The sequence below is a fragment of the Triturus cristatus genome, chromosome 7 (genome assembly GCF_964204655.1).
Source record: "Triturus cristatus chromosome 7, aTriCri1.1, whole genome shotgun sequence".
In the NCBI taxonomy this organism is placed as follows: Eukaryota; Metazoa; Chordata; class Amphibia; order Caudata; family Salamandridae; genus Triturus; species Triturus cristatus.
This window is the reverse complement of record NC_140590.1, coordinates 816,898,364-816,919,906: the sequence shown is the minus strand read 5'-3', so window position 1 is coordinate 816,919,906 and position 21,543 is coordinate 816,898,364. Positions and strand designations below refer to the sequence as shown.

General features: G+C 44.7%; 1 protein-coding gene across 1 annotated transcript in view; it reads right to left on the bottom strand.

Moving 5' to 3' along the window:
* Positions 1-21,543, bottom strand: part of NDST1 (N-deacetylase and N-sulfotransferase 1) — a 328,999-nt gene that overhangs the window by 205,998 nt on the left and 101,458 nt on the right. Inside the window, exon 2 of the mRNA XM_085617708.1 lies at positions 17,263-18,128. Within this exon, the coding sequence (XP_085473834.1) occupies positions 17,263-17,772 (510 nt within the window). The 5' untranslated portion in view covers positions 17,773-18,128. The remainder of the gene's footprint in view (positions 1-17,262; positions 18,129-21,543) is intronic.

Genomic DNA, 21,543 nt, shown 5'->3' with positions numbered 1-21,543 from the left:
ATGTCTGAACTGGGGTGGCAGAGTGGGCTAAAGAATGGTGATGGAAAAACCCAGATCTGTTGACTGGGTGCGAGTGTTTGATTGGTTCTGATGCTCCGTCCATCACCACCCCCTTTTGTACTGCTTCCTTCTAGAGGAAGGCATTGTGAGGGCAGAGGTCTTAAATAGACCAAAGACCTCAGTCCTTCTTCGGCACCAGAAAGTAGCGAGAATAGGGCTTGCTTTACCTGCCACAAAAGAGAACGATGACCTCCGTCAGACATTAGGGGCACAGTAGAAAGTGCGGCAGTGCGGAAAGGAAGGGTAGGGCATAGCAATTCCTAATAAATAGAAGGATCTACCTGTCGGATGCAATGGCTTGCCATCCTGGCAAGAATAGTCCTGTCGGGTGGCTGTGCGCGACTGAGGGCACGCTAAAGTGGTTTGGCAGAGGTAATCCCAGGGAGCAAGCAGTAGCCCTGGTTTCCTTTAATCACTTGAGAGCTGAGTCTGCCTTGTACCCATGGACGGCATGTCTATGAGGGATCACTGAAAGCCTAAAAAAATCAATTAAAAAAAAAAAAGGTGTATCACCTGTGGAGCCAAACGTGGTAGTGAATGGAGACACTGATGCCAATGGCCTGCCAGATGGAATCGGTGGTGTCTTGCCACAATGAATCAATAACTTGGCCATGTCACAACCACCCTGAATGGGCTAGGCAAGGACCAGTTGGAGATCATCAGGAGCACAACCTTGTGGTACAGGTCAACTTTCTGTGTGTGATAGTACTGGTTCCAAGGCCCTTTATGAACCATAGCATTGAAAGTCTGTTTGCAACACTTATGCCAGAGAGTGCTATTCCAAGTGCCTGGAGCCTCCATGATGTTATTTTATTTATTGTGGATGAGGGCCTGCACCACAGAAGACAACGTGCAGAAGTCAATGAAATGATGCACTTACCAACATGCTACACGAGAACTCCTATGGGCAACTGCCTCTTGAGGAAGAATGCAAGATCGGTAATTCAAACAACGATCCCAAGAAAGCAACACTAATAAAATGCCATAAAAATGCAGCGCTGCACAAAACTAAGTTCTTAAGTTGAATGCCAAGATAATGCTTGAAACAATCCTTCCTTGCAGTGCCAGACCGACACCATTGCTGGTACTCTGGCACTAGTCCCTGGCAACCAGTCCAGTCACACAGGAGCCAGAGATTTACTTTATTCCTCAAGGTAAAATATTTTTACTCCTGCAGGTCTGCCACAAATAAACCTTGAGATAGCGCGTGTATGCGGTCACTGGAGAGCTTTTTTTTAAAATTTTATTTATTTATTTTGGTTAACAAAACTTAAAAAGGGCTTCGAGGCGGCCTCTTACTTACCATTGGTTGGCTTCATCATCACTCATTTCTTTGCTTTTTATTGGTCAGTACGTTCTAGTTGCACTTCCTCACAGGGGGCATGTCTGGTTGCTGAGCATGGAGTTGTACTGATTAATTATACAATTAGTGTCCTTCTGCAGTCTGCCCCAAGGTTGAGGTACTTTTTAGGTCTCGCCTAGGCAGCGCTTGCGCCGTCTCTTTGGGACATGCTGTATTCAGGTGTAGTCTTTCATCTCCACCCACTTTCCGCCCATCTTTTCAATTGGCTCCTATTACTGCCATTTGTAAATTGTAGCTTTTGATTGGTTAATAGCATTAGCAGTCCCTCCTTAGTACCGCCTTTTCTCTTCTTGTAACCTCCTATGAGGGCTGCGCCTGTTACAGTTTGAGAACTATTTTACTAGTGACTTTCTCTTAGTTGCTGTTGCAGGCAGGACACACTCTCCCACTTCTACAACCCACCCTGGGGTTTAACTGCCCGGAAACGCTGCACACGACCCATCATCTTTAACAATGGCGGCCGTGCTTTTTTCTTCTGGCAGATCAAAAACTATATATTTTAAATAGCTTGGCACACCTCCCTTAATATTAACCTCGCGCCTCTATTTTTTCATCATTCATTTCTTAAGCAGCGCGGCACGCCTTGTAAACACCAGCATAGGCAGCCGCACCTTGCTTTTCTTCTGGGCGGATCGCCAACTCATTTTTAGGCAAAAGGTTTTTAAATAGTGCAGCACACCACCTTTAATCTTCGACAATGGGGGCCGCGTGGCTTGCACAACTCTATTTTCTCATCACCCACACTTCTTTTGTAGGCAGCGTGGTACGTCTCCTAATCACTAACAATGGCAGCCATGCGGGCTGAAATGACTGATAAGAGCCTTTTGTCACATTATGCTATAGCACAAACTTAAATGTGCACGGGCGCCATGCTTTAGGTTTCAGCACAGCACCGCTTTCCCTTCCTCCTTCATTTTAAGTCCTTCAGACAATGCTGCAAGCTGCTTCTCTGGTCTCGTCTGTAATTCCTCATTCTAAGTCATCTATGCATTGCAAATGCTTGTTTTTGGTAGGCATGGAGAGACTAAGTGATTTGCCATGCCCAGAGTCACAGGATGCTGAGGCTACGCCGAGACTTTAACTTGGGAAGGCTTTGCCCGGGCTCCAGGAAAAAGGATTAGCATGGCGGCCCCAGCTGTGAGCTAAAGGTACTGGGGGTTAGTTTGCACCTGATCACCAGGCTTTGGGCACAGGGAGATGACATGATTAGCGCATAATCACAGGATGGGGCCCTGACGCAGAGACTCAAACTGGTTTCTCTTTGGAGGCAGCGCCACACACACACCTCCCCCCCCCGTCACATCAGACAAGCCAAACAAAGCAGGAAAGTGTAACCTCTGCACGCCTGCACATGTCCTGTCCCCCTTCGGCAACGAAACCGACAACAATAGATCTCGCCAAGGCGAGCAGCATATACTCTGCATCGCTAGGCGAGACCTAAAAAAGAATTACCACCGAGACCATCAAAGCAGCTGCAGCATTGTCTAGAGGACTCCGAATGAGGAATTACTACTGGGAACAGACACAGCTGCACCACTGCCTAGAGGACTAAGAATGGAGGAGTTACGGACAGGAGGAGAGAAGCAGCTAGCAGCTTTTGTCTAGAGGAATGATTGACGGGACCAGAGAAGCAGCACTGACTAGAGGACTAAGAATAAGGTATTACCAGAGATGCAGCTGCAGCACTGCCTAGAGGACTTGTGGGAATTACCGAATGGACCAGAGAAGAAACTAGCAGCACTGTCTGTAGGACTCAGAAGGAGGAATTACCACTGGGCCCAGCTAAGCAGCTAGTAGCACTATCTAGAGGACATAGCATGGGGGAATTACCAATGAGACCAGTGAAGCAGCACTGTCTGGAGGACTTGGGATGAGGAATTAGCACAGGGACTAGCGAAGCAGCTAACAGCACTGTCTAGTGAACGTAGAATGAGGAATTACCCACAGGAGCAGAGAAGCAGCTAGCAGCACAGCCTAGAGGACTAAGAATGGGTAATTACCACTGGGACCAGAGAAACAGCTGCACCACATTCTAGAACACATAAAATGGGAATTATCGACTGGACCAGAGAAGCAGCTATCAGCAATCCCTAGAAGACTATGAATGAGGAATTACCACTGGGAACAAAGAAGCAGCCAGCAGGCCTGTGTGGGGGACTAAGAATGAGGAATTACCACTAGGACTAGAAAAGTAGAACTGCCTAGGGGACTCAGAATGGGGGAATTACTGATGAGACCAGAGAAGCAGCTAGTAGCACTAATTGGAGGACTAAGAAAGAAGAAGTTAGACAGGATCAGAGAAGACGCTTTAGCACTGTCTGAAGGACTTACAATGGTGAAATTACCAATGAGACCAGAGAAGCAGCTACAGCACTGGATCCGGATTGACTCAATTTAAATGTCTGCACTCAAGTCTGTTTGACATAGATGCGGAACATGAACCTCGAGGAAGAACGATACGTTAGAGAATACAGACTAATCCCGAGCGGTACAACCCTTCACGGTCACTGGATACCGATGCAGGAGCTGTACAACCCTACACTCACTGGATACCAGGAAGGAGGAGGGCTGAGAAGAACGGGAGAGAGGAACAGAGGAGAAAGTGGGAAGCTGCTGCTACAGAGTAATTCTCTGGCAGCAGGCCGCTGGGTCCTCCCTCCCCGTGTTTACATCTGGAGATACCAGTGTCTGCACAGCCAGAGACCGGGTGGGACTGCCCCAGAGCATTGCCTTTACATGTACATTAGTGTCAGTGCTATGAAATATTTATTAGCCGTGTGCCTTCCCCTATACATGCCTTTTCAATCTGTATCTTCAACAGGCAAGCAGTTACCTGGGAGGGGTGATGGGGCGGGTTGCAGAGATGGGTGAAGGTGCTGTGCTGGCAAGGGAATGCGACTGCAAACACAAAAGAAGCCACAAAAAATAAAGAGAAGATAAGCACGAAGCGTGTTGTTCAAGCAGCTGGCAAGCCACAAAATAGAATTGTGCACACAGAGTATCATAAATAATTGTTAAAGGAAGAGCACACGTAACGGGGGCAATCCCTATGAGAGGTTACAAAAGCCCAATAGGAGGGACTGGTAGGCTATTTAACCAATCAAAAGCCACCATTTATTAAGGACAGAAAGAGGAACTAATTGCGTTGCTCCAAGCCAATATTCTATACAGCATGCCCCACAGAACAGCACCTGTGCTGCATAGACTCGACCTCCAAAAGGGCAATGAGGCGAGACTTATTGTCTTTGTTAATAGTGGTCATTTATTGTGGGTTCATTACTCAGGAACAGTCACCCAGGCGGGGGTGGAACACATATGCCATTAACCCATCTCCAACATCTCCTGTTTTATTGCAAATGTTTTTGTTTTTTTTAATTACTGAAAAACGTTGTATGGCGATAACGCTTTGAGGAATGAATGACTCACTCACTCTTCTGTTTATATATATTAATAAATCTGTGGCAATCTGAATCTAGTTGCACTAATATCTAAACTCTACCCCACTTGCTCAATGCTTTTTTCTCTTTATAGAGAGATTCCCCAATTGGAAAGGGAATTCTTTTTTTTACATAATCCTAGAAATATCAGGGGCTAATCTAGAACTTTGTAACTGGTGAGGACTTGATGCCTTTTATGATTTGTGGTATATGTGTGACATATCTGTATCACTTGATCGGCTTAAATCATTTTCGCTATATGTAAGAAAAGTTTAGAAAAAACCCTGATGGTTCACTGACAATTAGTAAACCAAGAGCATGGAATGCTAGACTGATGGGACACTTGGAACACACACAATAGGACTCACGGACAGCAGTGTCAAAGAGGACACATTCGCTGAAACCCTTGACTTGCAGCAGAAAGCCTGGGTACCACAATCCCCAGAGATGTAAGTGTTTCCCACACCTCTAAAAGCAGCCCTGTAATTGAAGAATCAAGAGTACCATTCATAAACATCTGATAGCCATGGAGCGGAGAGAAGACTTCGGACACAGAGAGCCAAAGACAGATGTAGGACCTGTGCATTTCTTCTTAAAGCGTCTGGCCGAGGCACGAAGAAGACTTGTGGTACCAGTACAGCAGGTCCTCCATGTACACAGGTAATGAATGGCAAGCACTTCTAGTACACAGGATACTGCGTGGCCAGGGAATGACTCATGACAAGAGTGGTCCATGAAGATTACACTGAATAGACTAGACTTCCTCCTGTTTTTTTATAGAATTTTGAATAGATCGCAAACATCAAATATATTTTTGCACAGCTTGCTGGTAGGCAGAGAAGCATTGGTTTATTTTTGAAGAATGGAAATTTAGACACATCATCCTAATGTACTGCACTAAGAGAAAGCCCTTTCGTTCAGAGAACAGTACATGCACATTAATTAAAGGGCACAACAATGTAAGGTAGTTATAGTGACAAATGGCAAAAGCCTGTAAATGACGAATACTTTCTTCTGGTGCTTTTTAAATCTGGCATTAGCCAAGACCTTTTGATTTTACTAAACGTATATGTATATTTACTGACAGAGGCTTTCAGACATCCCTCTTCATCCATTGGGGTCTTATTGAGTCATTCACACTTTTATTCCTCCCGGTACAGTAAATACACAAGAGGGTCGTAGGTCAGTCCACTTCAGCCATTGGCTAACTTAATTGTTAGTGTGAACATTTCATGCTTTCACATGGAGCACATCCCCACACAAAGTTTCCTTCAGGGCCAAGGACAACTTTGGAAATGGGTGTGTTTTGAGACCAACAAAAAAATACTATTACTTTTAGCCAAGCCTTCTTTTTGGCTTGAGGGCCCAGCAGCTTCCTTAATAAAGTTTTGCGAAAACAAAAAACAAACAAGCACTGGCAAAGTCAAAAAGCAGGCAGCCAATGTAAAACCTATCAGCTTTGCTGATGCTCATTTTCTTTGGAGTTCATTTAAGTAAGGGGATGGTACAAGGTTCAAGAGTCAATGTGTGCTTGTCTTTAGCCATCCACACAGACATGCATTCGCTGGCTATTGTAAGTAGTACAGAACAAAGTTTACCAAAATTTTGAAGCCAGCGTATGTTCGCTACCATTCACTGCCTTTTGTATAAATGATAGAATTCTATTCAGCGAATTTTAAATTTTCCATTAAAGGCCAAATTATGGGGGCGTGGATGATGTGCCAAGACGGCGTACATGCGCTGCACAAAGTCTTACATATTTGTCACCATCCTTTATGCTAAGCACCTGACAACGCATTATTTCCGGTTGGTGGCCGCAGTGATGTAGTGGATATAGAGCCGCTCTCATTCGGACCTCAGAGAGTCCGAGTGCCCCACCGCAGAGATCAAGGTGTGTTGCTGGTCTGAGAGAAAGTGCATTGCTGCCATGGTGGTGGCGGTGTTGTGTGTTGGATGACTCTGGACAGTAACCAAGTGCCACTAGAAAGCGGGCCTTATGTGCTGGCTGCTATATATATATATATATATATAAAAAGAAGAGTATCACGGAAAAAATATCTACAATTGTTCATAGAAAGAGCACATTTAATTACCCCTTCGAAGATATCAAATAATCAAATGGAATACATCTTGCATCATTTACAGTATATCACAGGAAACAGGCGTTTATACATAGAAAGATACAAACACATATATCACATACCATCAATTCAATGTATAACAAACAACAATTAACCCAAACACAAACATTTTTCATCAGTGTCCCCTTTCAAAGTATCAGGCGGACCACTCGGAGGTAGTCAAACTAAACAGTGGGGAACACAAGCAATGTGGGCGACTATGACCCAAACGTTATTTCAGGTGTCCCAGCGACAGTCTGTGAATCACTGAAACTCAAGTGACTCCTCCATCCAATATCTGTCGACGTGACCACGTTTCAGCCAAAGAAAACTTGAGGCCTCTTCAGGACAGGGGTTAAAGGACAAATGTATCCTCCAAATTCAAAAGTTGCTCACTAGATATCGAGGAAAACGTTCTAGTAAACGCTACTCGCGCTTCTATACTGTTCCTTCAATAGCGATCAAAACACCGGTTCTCCACACAGTTTTCGGTCAAACTCGGGCAGTCTCTATGCTTGAATCCTCATTGGCACGCTATTCCAAACCAAAACGGGGGCTGCAGCACACCTGGGGCCAGATATATACAGACTTCCTAACAGCAAATGCTTGCAAATCGCTATTCGGAAATCGCAAACAGCTATGTACAACAGTGCGATTTACACCATTTGCTATTCCCAATTGGTTGCAAAGGACCTACCTCATTAACATTCATGAGGCAGGTTGCAATTTGTGACCCATTGGCAATAGCCAGCATTCGCAGGGATGGTGATGTGCTGGGTTCAGCAGACCACCAGGTCTGCGACTGGTTTTTTTAAATAGCAGTTTTCAATTGTTTTTAAATGTAGCCCGCGCATTTAAAAAAGAAGAATGAAAAGTTTTTTTAGTTTTTTTTTTGTTTGTTTTTTTTTTTTTTTTTAGAGTAGCCAGTGGTCAGTGGGAGCACTGCCTGCTCTTAACAAATGTTGGAACCGACATTCACTAAGGGGATGGGGTCCCTTGGAGGCCCCTTCCTTTTTGCGAATAGGTTACCACCTCCTTCATGGAGTCGGTATAGTATGAATGTTTTGCAACCGCAGTCTAATCACAAAACATTCATACATGCCCCAGCGACTTATTAGGAAGAGATGCCCTTGACACGCCCCTTCCTAATAGTGACTCGCAAACCCAATTTGCGATTCGGTAATAGATAACCAAATCGCAAATAGTACTTTGTACATTTAAAAATGTTTGTTTCAGGTTGCAACAGACCGAATCTGTGAATCGGATTGACGAGCTGAAAAAAGCTTTGCACATCTGGCCCCTGTGACGGAGAAAAATCTGAGTCACAGCCAAGCCCTACTCTGAGCCAATTGTGAAAACATACAAGGAACCCTAGAATCAAATTGGGCCAAACAAAATGGAGAAGAGATGATTTATTAAAAAAACTCCCTCCCATGATGTGGTGATGCTCGCTAACAAATTATGTGGAGGCTGGGGACAGCACTGCCATCAGCTGAAAGAGGAAGACAATAAGAGGTGGAGGAGGGAACATATCTGAATTTTAGTCAAGCCACGCATGGTATTGGTAGCATGGAGTCTAGACAGCAGAAACTTGCATGGAGTAAATAACGTGAGGGCTGCATCCTTTGGCAGTGGCCGGTGAAAAGTATGAATTACAGACTGAGAAACTATGTATTCTGCTGACGGGTATCAGAAGAACGAATAAAATGGTGCGGATATGTGGACTCCCTTGGCAATTGTCTCTCCTTCCTCCACAACTCTCTTTGCTATCGTGCTGAAAGAAGACCTTCCCGGGAAGCAGCTTTAGAGTAAACGGATCAATGGTGGCAGTGGCAGTTGGTACTTGATGCCTGGATCACTGTGAATAACTAGTGCGAGGAACACTATGCAACAGGCGGTGGAGGATCTTCTCAACAATCCCTGAGTTTTTGTGAAAAGTGCAGGTTTGCCGACAGTGGTCTGACTGGGTACCTCCCAAGAGGCAATCTGTGTTTGCTGTGTGCTGCAAATCCTTAAAATCATGGTCAGAGAGACTCCTGCCATGTAAACTAAGATGAAGTAGTATACCAAAACAGCACAAAGTGGACAGGTCAATCTCTCTTGAGGGATGTCAGCAGGCTAAGCAAACACTACAGCAGTTATCTTAGAGATCATAAGAAAGACCTGAACGTCACTCAAAGGCATAACAGATGCCCTAATCTAAAAAGATCTATGCAACAAAGTTAACAGTCGCAGAGGCAGTAGGACAAATCTCAAGGATGCTGTTGCCCATCTCTTGAACGCCACAGAAATACCTTGAAGACAGAGGGGAGTATGCAAAAGGAAGAAGACATGGGAGTAACCTGAGAATTGTGGGAATAATAGAGGGACAGGAGAGCTTAAACTCTCAACAATTCCTTACGAAATGCCTGATATTTTGGTAGCTGAAAAGTCTCACTCCACTTTGACACCCGGGCCCTCTCTAGGGGCTCCGTCCACCCTATCATTACAAAACTACTTATCATAATATGACTCTGGGCAAATCACTAAAGTGCTCAAATACCTTCTGGGAGAGCTTACACTTTTCAATACAAGCAGCAAAAAAAAGTGGGGGAGGGGCACAATGGTGGGAGCAGGACGAGGGAAGAAACAGTGCCTCAATCACATCGGGAGCAGGGGATGAGCACTGAAACTGGAATCAATCTGGGCTTGGTCTCTGCTCCACAGGAATGATTGGAAATTATGTTTGGTCTTCGCTGGCCAATTAATGAGACTGCAAAGAACAGTGACAGAGCAGCCAAAAATGGTAAGCAATGGGCAGGCTTACAGGCCCTTTTTGTAAATAATAGTGTCTCGCAAGCGAGACGCAATCGCTAGCACATACACACGCAGGCTCAACCCTACATACACACGCAGGCTCAACCCTAAAAAGGGTCCGTTTTAAATGGAAAAATGTTTTGTGTCCATGTTGTGTTTTAGGGCCTTTCCTTTTACAGGCACTAGGTCTACACACACAAGTGTGGTACCATTTATATCAGGAGACTTGGGATAATGCTGGATGGTAGAACATTTGTGGCTCCCTGCACATTCCAGAAGTTTTCCTCACAAAATGTAAGGAAAATGTGTGCTTTTAGTAAAAGTTTGAGGTTTACAAACATTTCTAGGTAAGAAAACATATTGGGGGACACACAAGTCACCCCTCCCTGGATTCCACTGTGTGGAAAGTTTTTAAAAAATGTACAGGTTTCCCTACATGCCTGCTAAACTAGGGCCCAAAATTCACAGCTACCCACATTTAAAAAAAAAAAGTTGGTTTTCAAAGGAAAAAATGTGATGTGCCCATGTTGTGTTTCAGGCCCTTTCCTGTCGCTGGCTCTAGGCCTACCCACACAAGTGAGGTACCCTATTCATCAGGGGACATATAGAAATACAGAATTGAAGAAAATGTGTTACCAATTGTATTTCCCTGCATTTGTGCCTTCCACATGCAAAGCAGTGTGTAGGAAAGAAGACCACGATAAAAGCCCTACAAATCACATGGTAGTATGAGTACCCACAAAATCTGAATATGTGCAATAACCACTGCTCAAACTCTTAATCTGGATTCTATTTCAGAAATACATAGGTTTCTTTGATACCCTTTTTCATTCTTTATATTTTACTATATGAATTGCTTTATAACTGGTACACAATGAAAAACCACTGTAAGGTGCAGTTTACTGGTTGAATCTGGATACCTCTGGTTCTTGAAGAATCTACAAACTCTATATATCCTCACAACCAGAAGTGGCTAGCGGACGTAATGCTATATTACTTTTGTAAATCGCCTATTGTGAGAAGACGTTACAAATAAAAATATTGTACAAATTGCCATTTTCCCGTACTAGTTTATAATATTTATTTCAACAGTTAACTTTGGGAACAACTTGAGGGATCTACACAAATGACCCCTTTGCTGAATTTAGAATTTTGTCTATAATCTATAACTTTCCCAGATCACCCATGGGTTTCACCCTGACTTCCATCACAAAGTGGAAGAAGACTGAAAGCATTAATATTAGGAATACAGGCTACCTCTTTGAAAACAAAATGCACAAATTGTGATAAAACTAAATGTGTTTGATTCATTTCCTGATAGCTAGGAAAATTGTGACTTTAGCACAGCAAACCTTTTGTTAATGCCATTTTTATCACCCCCCCAAAAAAAAACACAAACAGCTTTTTTGTGGTGCATTTTTTTCCTATTTTCTCCAAAAAGCCTAAAAAACTGTTGCTATATTTTGGCTATTTTCATAGTCACATCCAGGGAATATCGAAAAAAACGGAGTATCTTTAGAATCGCCAGAATATTTGGGGAGGGCACAAATTTGGCAAGGAAACCTTATGTGGAAACAAAGTTACTGAGGCCTAACTACACACTACCCCAAATAGCCAAAAAAGGGCTTAGCATTTTAATGGGAAAAAGCCTACCGGTGATTGGCTTTTGCCTGAAACCCTTCGAGGGTTTAAACCTAAGTGCCACTGGCAGTTGGGTACTTTCAGGAAACGGTGACTTATAGATTGTTGTACCCCTGTAGCTTGAACAAGTAGTCAGCCTTATGACCCTTGAAGTCCACATTTTTGTCCTGGGTACAAGAGGGAGCAGGTCCAGTACTTCAGGGCTCCTGTAAGGTCAAGGACCGGACGTCCAGTCCTCTTCTGATCTCCCACAGGTCTGGGAAGTGTTCTGAAGTGGAAGTGCCACATTTATACATGGCACTTGCAAGTAGGTGGAAATTACTCTTGTGCACGCAATAGCTAATTGGGGGGGGGGGAGGGGGTGGTGGGGGGTGTGTGTACGTGTGTGTGTACGTACAATGGTAATCGGATTGTCCTCCCACATCTACTGGAATCCAGTATGAGCCAGTCACTTACCCACAATAAACCCAGAGCCAGGAGCCTAGTAGGACAAAAGCAGAGTCCTTCAGCAACAGACTGTGGATCCACAAGAACTGTTGACATCCTGCTCTCCCCTTTCAAGCATGCAGACTTTAATACAGAGGACTATCCACCTCGATATGGTCCTATACTAGGATGACATCCACAACTTCGGGTGGGCGGTCCAAAGCAGTCAACACTTGCCGCTCAATCGCCAAGAATGATGGTTGCAACCCAGTGTCATGGGGTGATCCAAGCCACTTGTAGGTCCATAAGGTTTTGGTCATCATGAAAGTGGGATGTATCATCTCCTTTAATGCATGTGTTATCACCCGGATTATGTTGACTAGGTTTAGAATCTGAGTAGGAAAGACTTCCGAGTGCTTGAGGGAGACTCCATGGCAGAGGTAATCAAAAAGAGGTTGGTCTAGCGGTGTCAGAACATACATAGAATGAGACTTCACTTGAAGCAGATTTATCTCGGAGTTGGACAAAGAAACAGGGCCTGGAGTTGGGGTCGACCAGGCAGAAACTGGCGTGGGTTGAGGGGCTGGGTTCAAAGCTGGAATGGACGTTGGCCATGGAGTTGGGACACACCCCAGGGAGCACAGACTGCATCGAGGATGGATCTGCCAATGGTAACCAAAACAGGGGGCCTCATCTAATCCATGGGCCCAAAAGGCAATCCAAAGGAAGTCAAAGTGTGCAGAAGATCTACAACATGGCTTCTTTGAAATCCTCTATATGCTCCAGTGTCGCTGGCTGACTCAGAAACTCTAGTAGCATCGGGACCAGTTGTGGAATCAGTTCCGCGGAAGGAGACCAGGAGTCACCTTGAGGTCCCGGAGACTTCTCTTAGTTAGAGCGGTGGCACAAAGAAGAATTCCACTCAATGTTCTAGTGTTCCTTCTTGGATTTTGACTTACTGAGGATTTCAAATGCAAGGATGATCTTGTGCGCCTTTCTTTGGTGTTCGGCAATGTAATATGGCTTTGTAATGCGAAGTGGAGGAATCATCTGGGCGCAGTCATCTCAGACCTTTGAGTCATGCTACAACCCTAGACACCAGAGACAAACCTTGTGAGGGTCTGTCACAGAAATCTGTTAGTGACAGTGCCTAAAAGGCTTAAATTCTGTAGTTTTATCAGGGGCATGTCCCTTGCACACTGCAAAAAGAATTTTAGAACAAAAACTTTGTCAGAGACAAGGTAAAAGTATGAGAGTGACCTGAGATCCACCTCTTAAGAGGCAAAGAGAAAGGAACTGACATAAGCTCGCACATGAGCGGATCAGGTGTCCCTTTTAGAACGAGATGAAGACAATGTTGAACTGCACAACGCCACCTACTGATGTGCAGGAGCAATGATGAAAATGTTTTCAAGATCTAGTCTGCCACCTAGGATATTCACAAATTAAGGAATCTGCAGTTAGCAGTATCAATTAGGAAGTCTCTGGGGAGTTTCTAAGATAAATCATAAAGATGATCTATGGACCTGCCTTTCTGGCCTTGTGTTCTGCTAATCCTGGGCAAAAAAGGGTAAGCGGTTTTCTATCCGCTCCCTTCCTCATTGAGAGATGTTATAGGACAGGGTGCTCGCTCTCGCAGTTGAATTTTTCCACTGGCAATTTAGCCATTGGTGACCTGGATTGGCAGGAAACCTGGTGCAGTGTTTCCAATAGGAGAACAGTTTGGAGGATTGGGTATAGTTATATGTGGACGACATGCTTCCATCGCCACACTTCATGGGAAAGGCTGACTGAGATTCTGCACCTTTATGGAGAGGTACCGGGGTTGTTAGTAAATTGGAACTCCCATCTTTCTGGTGAGAGGCTGACATCATGGGGTGTGTCTCGTGATTAAGAATACTAACCTATAGCAATAGGTACTTAAGGGTGCATATGTTCTCAGTTCCGAAGCTAAGCTGGGAGCTCAACTTGGACCTCTTTTTAATAGACAACCTGCAGTAGGACTCCCAGTCTTTGAATGTAATTCACACAGTCGTTTCACACTCTTAAGATTGTGGTCATTCCCAGACTCTTATACGAGGTCCACAAGAGGCTCCAGATTAGTCCGACAACACCAGGTTCATGTCCTGCAATGTCAAATGGGAGTGGAAATCACCACGAATCTCATTAGAAAAATGCAATCAGTCCATGTACAAGGGCATTCTTGGTATGGTCGACATCCGACTAGAATACTGGACCGAGCAACTACCAGTTATAAATAATTGACTCTTCGGAGCCAGCACTGATCCAAAGATGCCAGGCTGGTTTACATTGTAGGCTTAAAGCTCCAAGATGGGTTGAATTTCACAGTAAAGCAAACCGCATGACACCATTGTGACAGGGCACAGCACTAGGGCAGGTGACAAATCTAAACAGATTAGGCCAGAGAGTGCTCATTGGCATTTTTAAAATGGGAGACAGGCGTTGGCTGGCAATCTAAAACCATTTGAGATGCTCTCTGAGAAATACTGGGATCGCTTTCAATTCTTCAGATACCTGCAGCTGCGGCACAAAATAGATCAGTTGCCAGTTGAGTTAAAATAACTCCTGGAGTTTCTCTCCCTCATGGCCAAAATAACTATGGAGCCCCCAAGTAAGCACAGGAACGCATGGGTTTAATAATCTCTCACAATAAAGGCACCTGACTGATTCATAGCTCTGCAGATCATATGGGAATGCAAGATTGGCCCATTAGAGGATGAGGAAAGGACTGAGACTAGATGCCCTCCCGATTTCATGACGCTACTGTGCCTCCCCCCCACCCCCTCCCCCCCACACCCCGAGCCTACATTGCTTTTCCCAGTTTTGTGTGCTTCCATTTGCAACTGCACTGGTCTGGAGGAATTACCAGCCGAAATGAGTAATTCCGGAATGAGTAATTCTGGCCCCCTGCATCGTGCAACTCTTAATCGACCCCATAAAGGACTAATAAGGAAAAGAACAATTAATTGTCTCTAATCGTAACAGGAATTAAGTATAGAAAACTCCAACAAAATATGAAAGAAAAATAGCAAATTTAAATAGAAATGCAAGACCCAAGAAACTAACTGAAAAAAGCATACATTGAGGAAGAGGGGCAAGTTTCATAAAGTAAGGAGTTAAGGAATTAAAGCGGCCTTAAATCCCTCTTCCTTCTCCACAATGGACCACCTCTTCCATCCACTTGATCCAGTCACTTACTGGTTAGATTCTCTGCAGGTAAGGATTTCCAAGAAATTAGGTCTGGGAAGTACTTTGAGAACTTGCTTAGATGGACTGGGTTCTGTAATCGGTCTACAGCAGCAATACTAATTTAGTCCAACATACATGTTTTAAATTATTTTATAAAGAAACTGGGCGGGATATTGCAGACAAGATGGAGAGCCCAAATCAGAAGAAAAGGTATCTATCACAAGCGTAATGGAAAGGTTAAAACAGGTCACAAATTGGACTGCAGGCACGAAAGGAGTAAATTTTAAGTGATAAATGAAAACAAACGAAACTGTAGCAAGACGCTACCTCTAAGAGGAATAGTACCTTGCCCCGTGCTGCTTTCATGCTGCTTTGAGCCACGAGCCACCCATCTGTTTTAGCACGTCTGCCAATTAGGGGTTATGTAATTTACAAGTCACTTACTATCCTAACAAACACAGGTTGCCTGTGATGTCTGGGTTGCAGTATGGCTTGCAAGTCAAGTCCTTGGCAGTTTGAGGGAGAGCAACTGCCTACATCTCCCCGGAAGAGTTGTTTAGGGCCATGGGTGGCCAATAGCTGGTTCCAACAATGTCTCCAACATATATAACCGGTATTTAATTACTATTTTTTTTTAATCCAGCGTATTGTCATTTTCATTCAGCTGGTCTGAAAAACATGAAGCAGCATCAACAGATCACGTCGGACGCATTTACAAAAGTCATAAAGCGACTACCTTTTCTGGTACAAGATTTTCTTCCAGTGGTTCATTTGTAAAATACTTTGCGGCAGTCCTTGAGGTTTCCCCAGAAGCCCTTGGTCTGCATTATTGAAGGTCGGGATGACAAATACGAATGCTGCCTAGTCTTATTGCTCCACAGGCCTCTTTAATCCAACACCAGACTCTCACCACCTCTGTATGGCACTCTTGCAGGTCTTTTTCATCCCTGCTGCTTCCTTTTGACACTGTTTTTCCAGTATTCCTCTTTCTCCTTTTCTACCCTTTTAGGTTTTTATCTCTCATGCTGGATCAAAGCTTGTTGAGGTAACCCAAGTGCGATCCTTAAAAATGAGTACTGGTGGGCCCCACCAGCACCAATCAAGCACTGCTTTTAACCTACCACTATGTAGTTGGACTGGTATCTAATTAAGCTCAAAATGCTTCGCCGGATGACTTCAAGGCACTGTAAGGACTATAGTGTAGAAGTTTAATCTTGTCACAGGCCAAGGATATTTATTCTGCAGCTCGCTTACGTTGGTCGACATACTACTGCAGCAGACCTACTTTGCTTGTGCATGCTCTTCGCCTCTATAACCCATTCAATTAACGCCACCCCCAACTGCACAATCCTGATGCCCTATTTCTCTTTCTACATGTCTGGAAGGGGGAGTTTACTGCACCGTCTTTAGTCCCTGAATGACTGTCCCTTGGATAAATGGTATGACAAACGAAGACAGAGAAAAAAGAAGAAAAAAAAAAAGAAAAAAAAAAAATCGATGATATATCACAGTTATTATTCAAAGACTCCATTTAGCTTTAGTACTAATATACCAAGATCGAAAGTTCTGACTAGTCATTTGTGGAAAAGTTGTGAATTTCCGTAAAGAATAGGTAAAATCTATACATGGCAATGAGAAGCAGGCTTTGAGTTCTTCAGTTCACTTTTTAGATCCCACAAAACAGTGCAGCAACAGTAGTACAGCCAGTAAGGGAAGTGAGGAGGACAGCAGGGCATGGTTGAGGGACCAAAAGAGTGACACAAGTAGGTACAAGTGATTAAACCGCATGAGGTGTTATTGGTCTGGTTTGGGGTTCTTTTTCAGAAATAGCAGGGCAATGTGAGTTCGCAATAAGGTGCACTAGAAGAGCTGTGATTGGGGTCCCTAGGACCTAACTGGGTCACTAAGGGCAGAACAGGTATGCACTTGCACAATTTGTATGGTCCCACTGTTAAAATGGCAGGCGGCACCATCATTACTTTAACTAAGAAGGCAACCTCTTCCTCTTCCAATTGAAATGTATCTGAAAATAGCAAGGAGAGCGAAAGAGTGACTGCCAAGAGTTAATTTTCAATGTGTTAGGTAAATTCAAGTTCTAGAACACCAGTGCTTGGTTCTGTGCAAGACTTCGGGGGAAAAATTGAGAGCTGTGTGTTAAATTGAATAAACACTCAATAAACCTCCCAGATTAAATACATTTTCTGCTCACCTTGAAGAATCCAATTATTCCTACACCATACTCCACACAGTACTTGTCCAACAACTCACGGTTCCAGGCATCAAGGTTGACATACTTAAGGATGTTCTCGTATATGATGAGAGCAAAGCGACCACGGTCTTTGTCCGTGAGGGTGGGCATGTCACCCTTACCAGGGGCGATCTCAGTCCGGTACTTGAAGCGACTGGATTCAAGAATGGCAACAATTTCTTGCCCCAGTTGGGAATAGAGGCTCTCCACAAAGATGAGGACAAGGGGGTCTGTCCGGGATGTATCCACAACCTTCAAGGCTTTCAGGGGAAGCAATCGGGATGGGGTGATCTTGGGTTCATCACAGTCGGGTGCCTGAGCATCCCTGGAGGGTTCAAGTGCCCTGTTCCACCCATACAGGTAATATGCAGAGACAAAGACACTAAGGACACAGAAGGCAAAGAGAAGCAGCAGCACCAACTGAGGACTCACTTGTCTGTAATATCTGCGGACCTTCAAAAGCACAGTCATCGTTGCTTAATGTAAAATAGCCCCTACTCCCTTTATGCCTCTCCTCTGGCCTTCACAACCAAGGATCCCAGGATCTTTGCTCGCGTTGCAAGGATGGTCTCTTCTCCCACGCTCTGAAGTGGTCCCGTTCAAGTCACCATGGCAATTCCATTCACCGTCCTATACAGGGGTAAAAAGACCATGACGCTTGCTTTGAAGAACTCGACCACCAGTGCAGGTTTGTCAAGGTGCCCTTCAGGATGGTACACAAGTCAGAGCACATCCAGTAAGATAATCTGTGCGTTATAGGGTGGTCATGCATCCTCGCTGCTCAGCATTCTCCGTCTCTGGGTCAAACGTCCAATTGATTTTGTGAACTGTGGTTAGGAGAGAAAAAAAAGAAACCAATTGAGAAATCTGCTTACAGTGCATTTTAAATAGGCGCAGCCTACTGATTAATTATTTCAAGCTAAGCAAGGCAAAACACTTTAGGTAATTTAATACATTTTTAATATTCTAGAACCTTTTACTCTCAGAGGAAACATTGAGCTTTTATTCAAAAGGCTGTCGATGGCTGAACTTTAATTATAGTCTAATCGAAACAGATGTCAACAAGTAACGTGTTTATATGTTTTGCATGTTGTCAGAGTTTAAGTCTCAAGTGATTCAAGTGTCTTCAGAACCAGCAACAAGATTACCTTAAGTCACCTCCTCCCACTCACAGAGACTTATCACTACATTGTACACTTCTACTGGCACTCCACGCCAGCAAACCCAAGCCTACCATCGACGTCAGCCGCAACTGAAACAACATAACAGGTGCAGACTGGACCTACACCCTCAGATCTAACCAGACTATCCTCACAGGCGACCTACAGAACAAACTATCCACCTTCAACAATTGGCTCTCAGACTGAGCCAACACCCTGGCCCCTACGATGAAGATCAGACATTCAAGAAAGTGCACCCAAGCATGCTGGTACACTGGAGACCTAAGAGACTCCAAACACAATTGCAAACAATTAGAAAGAAGAGAACCATCCAAGACATTACCTCCAGAGACACCGACCAATCCGCACTCGGAAGGTACCATGCACAGACCAAAGAAGCCAGAAAAGTAGCCCTTGTACTCAGACTCAAATCCTATTTGTAATCTGATTAAAAAGATTTTTTTTAAAACCTTAACTGGCTAAATCAGGTGTTGCCGCCAAATCTTCTCCAATCCTCTTCATCTTCTAGCTTCTTCCTGTTTGGAGTCCTGCAGTAGGAAGAACCCCGGCTCCAGAGCTCCCCTAACAAATGAACGCTGCAATGCAGCGTTGTAATTGGTCTGAGCGCCGTAGTGCAGTGCTCAGACCAAGCTTGGGAGCCTGGGGCATGTTTTCCACCTAGGCTGTAATGCAGCCTGGAAAGAGAACATGGCAAGTGCGCATGACTGTTTTGGGCGGCCCGTGAGAGCCGGTCAAACGCCATGCACACTTGGAATACCACCACTCCTCCCCCAGCAGTGCTCTGGCATCACTGCCGCCCAGGAAACAACAGAGCCACTGCAGTAGGAAAAAGAAAATTATAATAGCGTTAAGTTGTTATTTTTTTTTCTTCTTTTTTCACTGTTTTGAGAGCAATGGGGCATCGCTCCTCCGCCCTAACGACAGAGCAGCCACTGCCCACATCTTAAACTGGAGCCCCCTCACCACAGATGACACCGCCAGAATAATGCAGACCATCCACTCAGGGTCCCCCACAGACCACTATCCTCACCACATGTACAATCTGAGAAGTTCACTCATCAGCATCAACCTCACCACCATCTTCTACTCCTCCATCCTCAGCTGAAACTTGCTGGACAGCTGAAAACACGCAGAGGTCACAGCCCTCCTGAAGAAACCCTCTGCCAACCTGAAAGACCTCAGCAACTACCTGCCCATCTCACCTCTAGCCTTCCCAGATGAAGTCCTGGAGAAAAAGATCAACATGCAGCTCTTCACCCATTTTGAACAGCACTACCTTCTGGACTCCACCCAGTTAGGGTTTCGCAGCAACCACAGGACGGAAACTGCCCTCCTGACTGCAACAGACAACAGCCAGGCCCATCATGGACAGAGGAAAAACAGACGTTCTCTTCCTACTCAACATCTTGGTGGCGTTCAACACAATCTCCCATGACACCTTCATCGCCAGACTCCAGGACTCTGGAATCCAAGGGCTCGCCAAGAGCATGGTCACCTCTCCTCCAAAAGGACACAACAAGTCAGACTCTCCGTGCTCAACTCAGAACACAAATAGCTCATCTGCGGAGTCCCAGAGGGCTCATCCTAACTCTGTTCAATGCATGCATTAAACCTCTCGCCCGCATCATAAGAACATGGCACCAACATAGTATCAGACGCCGAAGACACTCAGCTAATCCTCTCCCTCACCGACCTGAACACGACCGCAAGGACCAACTTCACCGCCTGAATGTCCAGAGTGGCCAAATGGATGTGAGTAAACTGGCTCAAACTCCACACTGACAAAACTGATCCGGGGAGCTCATATTTCTGAAGAGCTGGAACGCCTACTGGTGGCCACCACACCTTGGTCCGAAACCTACCCCCACAAATCACACCACAAACTTCAGCATCATCCTGGACGACAAGCTCATGATGAATTGACAGGTCAATGTGGTGATCGCATCCTGCTGCCTCATCCTCTGAAGGCTTCCCAAGATCTTCAAATAGCTCCCCAAGCACATAAGATGCATGGTCACCCAGGCCTTCATTGCCAACGGACAAGACTACAGAAACATACTCTACATCGCCATCAACAAACAACTAGCGCAAATGCTCCAACCTATACAGAACACCAGTTCCAGACATACTAGATGTCCCCAGAAGCGCTCACGTCTCTCTAGCTCGCTAAGCTACACTGGCTACCCATCCAGAAAAATTGCAAATTCAAGCTGCTCATCCACACCTACAAAGCCCTCCACAACACAGGACCAGCGTACCTCAATGACAGACTCCAATTCAACCAACCCTCTAGACAGCTAAGCTCCACCTCTCGCTCACTCGCCTTGCAGCTCTGCACAGACACAATTCTGCTCTGGAATGGACATGCAGGGTTTATATAGGCACTACTTCATGCAGAAGTCTGCTGCGTTCACGACTGTCTGCGTCCCTAGAAGCAGAACCACAAATCAAGCTATAGACCATGTTCCAAATATTATACTTGGGATCTTATTAAAGGATAGATACCAACCACAGAACGGAGAGGATCGGTGTGGAATCTAAGGCTAGATGGAGTCTCTACCATAAAGAGGATTACCAAAGATAAATAACTTGTTCTTCTGATGCAGGCTTCTATCTGCACATTCCTCACCTTTTGAATAGATACCAAAGCAATACCTATTCGGAGGTGGTTCTGTGGATGGACTCAAACCAGAAAGTCCTGCAAAATGCTGCTCTCAGCGAACCGCTGGAAAAGGTATGATCGCACTGGACACATCACTCAATAGAAACGCAGTAAATGGTGAGGGTTAGCACACGTGCTGCTCGAGAAGTAAACAGATTGTTAATATTGAAGTTTTGGTGACTCTAAACCATTTTGTTAAGCAGCGGAGGGTTACAAAAAGTGCCCCCCCCCTCCAATGGAAACCTATAGCATGAGTAGGGATTAAGAATAAAACTTTTAAATAAAGGTTTATTAACGAAAATGCTCTGCTCTTCTGTGACAAGTTCTAAAAAATACCCCAACAGTAGTCTATCTTTCCCTGGATTCATCGTTGCTGTCTGAGAAAATGTTTTGAACTTT